Source organism: Diadema antillarum, unplaced genomic scaffold (assembly GCF_040938485.1).
Source record: "Diadema antillarum isolate AM-2024a unplaced genomic scaffold, OU_Dant_1.0 seq00000693_RagTag, whole genome shotgun sequence".
In the NCBI taxonomy this organism is placed as follows: Eukaryota; Metazoa; Echinodermata; class Echinoidea; order Diadematoida; family Diadematidae; genus Diadema; species Diadema antillarum.
The window spans coordinates 346,500-356,920 of record NW_027271598.1 but is presented as its reverse complement, the minus strand read 5'-3'; the positions used below and the strand labels follow the sequence as shown (position 1 = coordinate 356,920).

Sequence of the window (10,421 nt, the reverse complement as noted above, 5' to 3'; positions counted from 1 at the left end):
TAATGAGGCACGCTTAATTTCAATTTAATTTGATAATCCCTTCATTGTTGTTTTTCTGGTGGTTTCGTCCTGTTTTTTTTGTCCCATTCATCGTTTGGTAAAGATTAAAGCGCTTGAATAGACATTGTACTTCAGAGCCTCTTTCTCAGTTCACACTTTTTCCTGAGTTTGTGCTTTCTTTGCAATATTTAGAAGGTTAGGAGAGTAAATTTGATTTGAGTTATACATCATTTTAAAGCTTAAAGTCTGCTCTTTCAGAATATGGTCTTAACTAAAAATTCATGTCTGCGACTTTTTGTTTGTTTTTGAGTGCAGGGTCACATTATAATTATAATACTATAATAAATTATGTTTGTACACATATAATCGAACAAATGAATATGTTTTTTTTTCATAATCATTACAATTAGGTACAGTACAACATTTTCTAGGTTCAAGGTTCAGTGAAAAATGTTATATTAGACAATTTGAAATGAATTTGTTAAACTACATGTTAAACATTTATTTGATGTTATATGAAGATTGGCCAGCCTACTTTAGTTTTTAGTGCTCTGTGATGTGTGGTTGTGTGTGGGGTGTGAGGGTGTGGGTGTGTGTGTGTGTTAGTGTGTTTATGGTCTCCCTTTTTATGTAGGTTTATCTGTTGCCATTGTATATGCGTTATGATTGTTCTGATATATACTTGCCATGTCGTAGTGTTAGTGTGTGAACTTACGTGGTACCTTGGTCCGCTGTCGGTGGTTTCAGTGACTGATCTGAATGTTCACTCAACTGATTATTATGATGGGGAATGTCACTATACATCATTGGCGTTGGGCCTTTGTGCTGCTGAGTCCAACTTATTTGTACCTTGCATAGGGCCCCACTCACAAGCCTTGCTTCTTTCGGGGTCCTAAAAGCCATGTGAATTTTGTATTAGCGATTTGTGTTACCTTGTTATTTATGTTTGGTTTTTTAATAAATTGAATTGAATTGAATTGAAATGAATTATCAAAAAATGTGGCCAGAAGAGTTTTGAAGTACTCATTGTGTCCTGATCATGGAACTAATGTGAAAATGGTATGACACCCCCTCCCCTCCCCCCCCCCCCCCCCCCACCCGCCCCCTCCCTGCAGTCATGGCACACACCTAGTAATACCGTGTCTTATAACATAACAGCCACTCAAATGTGCTGCCTAGGCCTATCATGTATTAATGAACTCTAGGTTCATCTTAAACATCATGAATCACAACGCACCGAACGAAGAATAATTAGTCAAATTGTACTTTTAAAGTATTCGTATCTATTTACCTAATAAAAGGAGGGTATTCTTATTAAAGAAAAAAGAAGTCAAAAAGCTTGGTTACTTCATATCCCTAATTCCCTTATTGAAATTCATTACCAAGGCTGATTTTTTTTTTTTTTTGCAATGTGATATTAATAGCGACTAACTGACATATTTCATGGGAGTTTTTTTTTTTTCTCTCCTAATGCTACCTCGACAGGAATCGACTCTATGTGCCCAGCTGAATGTGAATGTGTTGGACAAAACGTGAAGTGTAATTTCATAAAGTCGTCCGGAGTCATTCAGTTCCCTTTGGACATGAAGCGACTGTAAGTTTTTATGCTGTCATGCTTCCTTTAAAAAAGAAAAAAAAAAATCAATCATAAGCACACTTCTTGTGTCTTCAAGAGATTCAAGGGTATTTGATTAAAATAAGTAATATTCACAGTCGTCAAGGTTTCCAGTGGTCACAAGCATGGAGGCAAGCGGTAACAGAGTGAGTATGTTGCAAAACAATGATTATTATGATAATCAATAGACCACCAACAAAGAAACAGAAAAAGAGATACATTCACATCAAATATTTTAATTTACTTGATTCAAGAAGGGGATGTTTCATTTCTTTTTAATTGGTTTTCATAATTTCGCCTGTTGTTGCTTTTTATGGGAATTGATTCTTTTAAACAAATTAATCTATTCAACCTTTGCTTGCCGATGTTGTGTTTAAATGTGATGTAAGTGTGTTCCGATCGTCATCCGGGTCCGGAATCTGAAATAAAACAACAACAACAACAACAACAACAACAGCAACAACAACAAAACGCTATTCGATTGGAGCGAGATAACATTCTTTAAACGTATTGACATAAGTACAATAGTGACAACAACGGTAGTATTTATTTATGTCTTGGTGAATGATGTCATATGTGAATAAAAAAACACAAAAAAAACTTTCCACTCTATTTTCCACTCAACATTTTCTGAGCGCAAAGCAGCGGGATATACAAAACCTTCGGAGTCTCTAAAACACTGAATCCATTCTCATGCAAGTCATTCTTCTTTTATCATAAATCTAAAAGAACTTAAGTTATCTCATATTGATAATGATAACGATGACGAAAATTATAAACCGTAGTCTAATATTTAGGCTCATCTATATAGAAGACAACATACCGCGATGAAGGTTTGGAAGGTTTGGACCATGTGACACTCTCAACTTTATGTCATATCATTTGAAGAGATTGATTGTTAACGCCATTTTCGCTATTCTTGCTAGTTGGAGGTATTACAATGAGGAATACTAGTCGTCTGAATAGCTCAAAAATTTGAAGGCGATATAATGTAGAAAAGCACTCTGCGATCGCAGACCTCCGCCAAGCGTGCAGCTCATTTCTACCACTGATATTGTTCTTCCATAGAAATATCAGTGATTTCCACCCATACGTACTTATAGCGTTGCGTGATGAAAGTCGCCCGATTTTCCAATAAAGAAGCCTTTGTTACGTCACAAACCCTCAGCTCTGCACGGCGCGCCTCGCCCTACCAGAAACTATGTAATGTATGGCTTTGCTTCGCGAACGAAGATATTAGCCGGGTTCACACGTACACCAATTAGCGGGATACAAATCTCGAGATTTGCATCGCGATCGTCATCCCGAGTTTTTTGCACGTGTGGACAGAAAAAACCCGAAAATTAGCGGGATAAGCATCGCGATGCTAATCCCAAGAAATCTTGCGCTGGTTCGCCAATTAGCGGGATAATTGGCCCCACGCTGGTACGTGTGAACGGTCGGGATTACAATCTCGAGTTTTTACATCCCATCATGCAATGCGCACATCACAACAGCGAGGCCTCTGCGAAGAGGTCCTTCACCTCTTTGGAGCACAACAACAACAGCGCGCGAACCACACCACTGACGCGTAAAAGACAATGGACAAAGGTAAGTGCGCGCAGGCAGTGATAGAGAAGGGCGCTGTGTGACCCAGTTTGCAGGCTTTGCTGTTATCTCTATCGGCAATTAGCGGGATAATTCGGTACGTGTGGACGCTCGCCAAATTAGCGGGATACCGATCGCGATCGCTATCTCGCTAATTTGGTACGTGTGGACGCTCGCAAAAAAAACTCGGGATGAGCATCGCGATCGTCATCCCGCTAATTTGTACGTGTGAACCCGGCTACTAGGGAGCTTTAGATTTTAGACGCGCGGACGTTCAAAGGAAAAAAAAAACATGTTCTGAGCTTGCGCAGTAGCGCGCGTAAAGTCAATCTATTTTTAGCTTGCGTCGCCTGAGTTTTTCACTACGCGTACTAGGCTATTTTCACGTCCGCACAGTTTGCGACGTAGAGAGCTTCTTCATGCACTGATCATGTGGGGTGCGATTTTATTTTTTATACGTTACGTCCCAGCGTAATCTAAAGCTGCTTTTCCACACGACGCAGGGAGAGGAGAACGTCCAGCGCAAGCGTCGGCTCAATAACGTCCGCGCGTCAAAATCTAAAGCTCCCTATTAAGGAAGTCCACGTCTGCTGCAGGCTTGAAAGTGACTGATGAGTCCGATGCGGGACAGGCAGGCACGGTTGCAGCGGTTGCACGGGAAAGTCGGTTGGTTGATGTCGGGTGTTGGATTTTTCCTCTGTTGTCTTTTTCTGTTGAGTCGGGCCCTGTGATCATCCTCGAAGGCGGCTGTTGCTCGTCGAACAGTAAGGCGCCAAGATGTGCGATCAGAGGCGATAGCAGCCCACCGTCGGTGATCGATGTTGCAGGTGCTCAAGGTTTTTTTCAAGCAGTCCTTGTATCTCTTCCTGGGTCCACCTCTCTCTCGGTGTCCAGAAGAGAGCTCACCGTACAGCATGACCTTCGGAAGGCGATGGTCTTCCATTCTCGAGACATGACCAGCCCAGCGCAGTTGAGTTTTCATCAGTGTGGCTTCGATGCTAGTAGTCTCTGCCAGCTCAAGAACTTTGATGTTGGCGACAAAGTCATTCCAGTGGATGTTTAGGATAAAGCGGAGACATCGCTGGTGGAAGCGCTCAAGAAGGCGTAGGTGATGCCGGTAGAGGGCCCATGACTCGGATCCGTACAGGAGAGTTGGTAAGACAACGGCTCTGTACACGCTGATCTTTGTCTGCTTTTTCAGGGGGTTGTTTTTCTAGACTCTGTCGTGCAGTCTACCAAAGGCGCTGCTTGCCTTAGCAAGTCTGTTGTCAATTTCTTTGTCGACTCTTGCGTTTGATGTGATGGTGCTGCCGAGATAAGTAAATTTATCAACTGTTTTGAGTTCTGTTTGTCCTATGGCGATGTGGGGGGACTGGTAATCCTGTCGAGGAGCCGGCTGATGAAGAACCTCGGTTTTCTTCAGGCTTACTTCAAAGCCAAATGCTTTAGCAGTAGCTGCGAAGTAGAATGTTAAGCGCTGGAGAGCAGACTCTGAATGAGCAACAAGAGCGGCATCATCTGCGAAGAGTAGCTCACGGACGAGTAACTCATGCGTCTTTGTGTGAGCTTGCAGACGTCTCAGATTAAATAGACTGCCATCTGTGTGGTACCGGATGTAAACAGCATCTTCGTTATTGAACTCTTCCATGGCTTGTTTGAGCATCATAATGAAGAAGATAGTAAACAGGGTCGGTGCAAGAACACAACCTTGCTTTACACCGTTTTCAATTGGAAAGGGCTGGGAGAAATCATTGTTATACCTAACCCGGCCTTGCTGGTTTTCATGCAGTTGGATGATCATATTGACGAACATCGGGGGACAACCAAGGCGCTCCAGAATTTGCCAGAGTCCTTTCCTACCCACTGTGTCAAAGGCTTTGGCTAGGTCAACAAAGGTAATGTAAAGTCCCTTGTTTTGTTCCTTGCATTTTTTCCTGGAGCTGTCTGAGAGCAAAGACCATGTCAACAGTTCCTCTGTTTTCGCGAAAACCACACTGAGATTCTGGGAGAACACTTTCTGCGACACTAGGCGTTAGTCTATTGAGAAGAATTCGAGCAAGGATTTTGCCCGCAGTGGAAAGCAGCGTGATTCCTCTGTAGTTGTTGCACTCTGATTTCTCTCCTCTTTTTTGTTCAGGGTGATGATAATTGCATCCCGAAGATCTGGAGGTAGTTGGCCTTGGTTCCAGCGAAGCGTGAAGAACTCGTGAAGCTTGTGTCTAGGGCTTTTCCACCAGCCTTCCATACCTCTGGGGGAATTCCATCCACACCTGCTGCTTTGCCGATTTTCATTTGTTCAATCGCTTTAAGTGTCCCCTCGAGGGTAGGGAATTCATCCAGCTCAGGTTTAAAGAGCTGTTGGGGAATCTGGAGTAGGGCAGATTCTTGTACTATGCGGTTGGCACTGAAGAGCGACTGAAAGTGCTCTGACCATCGGGTGAGGATGGAGGTCTTGTCGTTGAGGAGAACTTCGCCGTCAGCGCTACGAAGAGGACTTTGTGAAGGTTTAGCTTGCAGTGAACAAGCCGATGATCAGTGTGGCATTCAGCACTGGGCAAAACTCTGGTGTGAAGCACGTCACGTTGGTCTCTCCTGCGAACCAGAATGTAGTCCAGTAGATGCCAGTGCTTGGACCGGGGGTGCATCCAGGTAGTCTTTAAAATGTCCCTCTGCTGGAAAAGGGTGTGTGTGATGACTAGTTGTTGTTCTGTGCAGAACTCCAGCAGGAGGCGTCCGTTGCCGTTGCACTTTCCGACGCCATGTTTACCAAGGATTCCTGACCAGGTTTCTGAGTCTTTCCCAACGCGGGCGTTGAAGTCACCAAGGATGATAACCTTGTCGTCTTCCCGAACTTGTAGGGAGAAGATGCGCAAATCAGTGTAGAACTTACCCTTTTCGGCTGGTTCCGCCTGAAGGGTTGGGGCATAGACACTGGACAGAGTTATATATTGACCCTTGCGAAGGGAGAGACGCATGGACATAATCCGGTCAGAGTGGCCTGTGGGAAGGTTTTCGAGCCTGGAGGCGATGGAATTCTTGACCATAAAACCAACTCCTGGTAGACGTCGTTCACACCGAGGTTTCCCAGACCAGTAGAGTCTGTAGCCCGCACCATGTTCTTTGAGATTACCTTCATCTGCAAGGCGGACTTCGCTGAGAGCAGCTATGTCTATGTCAAGTCTGGAGAGCTCATGAGCGATGAGGGCGGACCGCCGTTCAGGTCTGTGGCCGTCCGTGTCCAACATTGTTCTGACGTTCCAACATGCCAACTTCAGTTTGTGTACACCTTTTGAAGGAGGTGTGACCCTTTTGTTCTGTTTTGTTCGACCGCTTGGAAGATGCCCGTTGGCCGCGGTTAACCAACTAGGTCAGAGGAGATGAGCTTTGGTTAGGCCACCTTTTAGGCCCCTCTCCATGCGGAGCAAGTAGTGCTATCCCTTAAAAGGGCTGCTTGGTCGTTCAAGGTGCTGCCGAATGATGCTGTCGTCTCCAGGTCAGCATTAAGCGCCCAATATCCTGAACCGCCTGCATGTAGGATTGGAGCTGCGGCTGCCAACGACATCTTTCACATGCCGTTTTCACCCCTTTCCCATCGCTGCAGGACTTTAAGGGGGAGGAGGACGTGGACATGTACTCAGGCCTGCGCAAAGGAGCTTTTAAGTGGAGTGCAGTGTGCGCAGTACTGACCCCGCTTTTTACACCCAAGGTTCGTGTGCTGTAGCCAAGCAAGCTAGGACGTACACCTCAGCGAGGTTCTTGAGTCGTAGGTGTTACATCGGAGTGTCCTTCTCGTATGCAGGTTGCTCAACTGGGCTGAAGAGGCCTGCCTCCCCTGATATATGGATTAAAGCTGTAACCTTCGACCGCTGTCCACAGAATATGGAGTGGCACGCCCTGAAGAGTCTAACAACTATTGGTCGTTGAGTCCGACTTGGTCTCTTTCACCATGGCCGTTGGCTGCCTGGCAGCTCATCCGCCCATAACATTAACCAAGCAGATAATTAACCAAGCAGACAGATAAAAAATAATAGACAGGAAGATAAAAGTCAACGTAATAACATTTTCATTTGGCACCGTATAAACTTTACTCAGTGATTTTATACTTGTACAGTATAATACATTCGATTTTGTATTACACTCCACAGCTTGTATTTCTTACAAAATGTTTAATAATATCAGTAGACAGATGTATGCCTTGTACTGTCGACTTGAAATTATTGCTAAGAACAAAGTTTGTACTACGTATTACGTACCGTACCAGATGAGGAGCAACTTATGTGTATGACGTCATGAGCATAAGCAATACAGGGCGCCTGCTAACTAGCGTTTATTTCTAATTGAGAAGATCGCGTTGACATAGATTCTATGTTAACCCGTTCCTTACGGGAACCTGGTATACCAGGCTCCCGTCAGTGGTGGGAGTAACTGATATACGGGAACCTGGTATACCAGGTTCCCAAGATGAAGAGAAGAGTGCCTGCTTAAATTCATGTTTCTTTGTGTTAAAATGCCCAGAAAAGTGGGTTTGATAACAAGATCAGAGTTTATTCTGTCAGCTGCATTTGTTCTTCTGTTTGAAAAATACGTATTTCACAGTATTATTTACCTTTTTACTGGTTTAGTTTCCACTAGTTCTGCTGTAAACTCGTACGAACATGTACATATCGATGAAGGCTGAGATCAGTTAGTTTTGGGGGTTCACTGACCCCAGTCACCCCAATCAGGTGCCTGGTTTTGTGTAGAACAAAAGATTCGGTGAGCTCATCAGCGCACGCTCTATTCATACATCGCACCCGATGGATATTTCCATTGTTCACTGGCACATGTAGTTGACCGTGGAAAGGGGGATACAATGTACAGCTTGACTGCCTTCACACAGGTGGATTACCAACCTGTCGGCCTCTCAGTCGACGGGCAAAAAGAATCTCGTTTGGGGGCATAAAAGGCACTCAGAGAATTGCGGAAGGAACGGTTTAAGATGTCACAATAGATTGCATTCATTACGTAGAAATTTGTGCATCTCTATTCAGCGTATTTTAATTTATTTCCTACTTAATAACGTTGAACGCAATGTTCAAAGTACTTATCCAATAAAACTGAACAGAAACGAGTTAGAACCCGGACAGAAAAAGAAGACAAAATAAGAGTAAAAGGAATAGAAGAATGAAGAGTTAACCTGCCTGCTCCTGTACCGCAGTACAGGGTTACGCCTTTCCCGTCAACAAGAGGGTGAAAAACCCTCCCGTTAACACCGGTGAAGTCTTGGCCTTTCCTGGGGGCGGGCGCCTTTACCCTACCTATCCACGTATAACAAGCCTAGCGAAAAGAGGAAGATAGAACTAGGAAGACTGCAGCGTTAACCTTGGACACCGTACATTGTACTCAATCATTTAATCTTTGTTTAATGCATCTACATTATTTTGTATATAAATGATGTATAACTTAAACCAAGATTATTTATTTCAAATATTCACCCATGCTTTATAATATAAATAAATAAACCGATGTATGTTGCATACATCATAAAAATTCTTTGTTAGATAAAGCAAAAAAAAAAACCAAAAAACAAACACTAAACCTAAAGTTGAATTGAAAAAGGTAAGGAAGAAATGTTGGTAAGGAGCGAAACAGCTTACAGGAAGTCCGTTACCAGTGGAGGCGGTTTGCGTGCTGAGTTACTATGCTAACCAAATTTGAAATGATTTCTAGTACAGTGCATGATGCCTATTAGCGTAAGTGCATTTGACGTCATAATCACAAGCAGTACTACAGGCACCTGCTAACTAACCAGCGCCTAGCTGCATGTACGCGGTACTAGTACTAATGTTGATATCTATAGTGACGTCATAGTAGGCTGAAATCGCGTAGGATTATTTGTGCGTCCATTTAGCGTATTTTTGTTTATACTTGTTATTGTTGGACGCTAAGTTTATTATGCTTCTTCGCAAAAAACGGCCAGAAACAAATAAAAAAACCCGGAAAAACTCGGAAACACTTAAGTTACGTACTACATACCAGACATCAGCGGAATCAGCGTGATGAATGCAATCAAGGCATATGAAAAAGTTTTTCTGATGAGGTGAAGAGGCGCTGAAAACAGAGCATATGATGGAGCTCCGGCACGTCCGTCCTCCAGCACGTAGTAGTATATGTCTTTATATCTATGGACATGGTGAACAACAGTCATAATTATTCAATTCAATTCAATTCAATTCAATTCGGTTTTATTTCAAATCAAAAGAAGCACAACAGTTAGTCCGCAGACTAATAGTGTCATGCGTACAGAATAAAAATACATGCATGATTACAGAACATTCACAATCCAAGAAAAAATCAAAAAGTTAAAAAACCTATTAAATTATTCAGTCATACCAATATCATACAAAGCGTATTCCTTACAGTCCTATAATTACACATTACATTTACACAAAATTACACATGTGGTGATATTGCTGTAAACATAGATGCAGACATTCAAAAACAGACAATATACATGTACTATGGCTAGAGCAGAATAAATTTCCAAATGCAACATAACGAATAAAAAAACAACAAAATTAAATCAGCGGATGTATAGTGCCATATATGAAAAAACGAAAATACAACAGTTCATATCTTTGAAAAATAAAACAAACAGAGATTGCACTGATATCAAATCACCTTTCAGCACTATATATCATTAGTATCATATTACTATTGCACTGCACTTCAGAAAAAAATATATATTTCACATGGTGGGAGTATGAAATTGGACATACCATGTAGGTAAACTGTACACATACACTTACAACAGGGAATACATGTGTGTATATCATAACAAATTTAAAAACCATGAGTCCAAAAAAAAAAAAATCAATGAAACATACCCCTTTTACTAAAATATTATCTTCATCAACATAACCATACACAGATATACGCTCATAACTATATATAATAAACAGATGTATCATGTACATACATATAAACAGCGTAAAGATAGAAACGCCAGTTTCAATCTATTTATTCATTATATCGTTATTACTAACAGATATAATTTCGACAATATATGATATTAAAATCAAATTTCATTCAAATATAAAAATTGCAATTCAAATTTCCAAAAATTGATTCTACGTAACTATTGATTTCTTGGTTTATCAAATTACAAAATGCATTGGGCACAATGAGGCTATATCTGTTCAACTTACCAATGAGTAATGTTATTGCAAAATGTTCAAAA

General features: G+C 42.0%; 1 protein-coding gene across 1 annotated transcript; it reads right to left on the bottom strand.

Annotated features, from left to right (window-relative positions):
• Positions 1 to 5,335: 5,335 nt before the first annotated feature.
• Positions 5,336 to 6,447, bottom strand: LOC139737427 (craniofacial development protein 2-like). The gene is made up of 2 exons (XM_071648103.1): positions 5,634 to 6,447; positions 5,336 to 5,592 (listed from the first exon to the last, which is right to left on the bottom strand). Exons 1-2 carry the CDS (start codon positions 6,445 to 6,447, stop codon positions 5,336 to 5,338), a joined length of 1,071 nt encoding a protein of 356 aa, XP_071504204.1.
• Between the last annotated feature and the right edge of the window lie 3,974 nt (positions 6,448 to 10,421).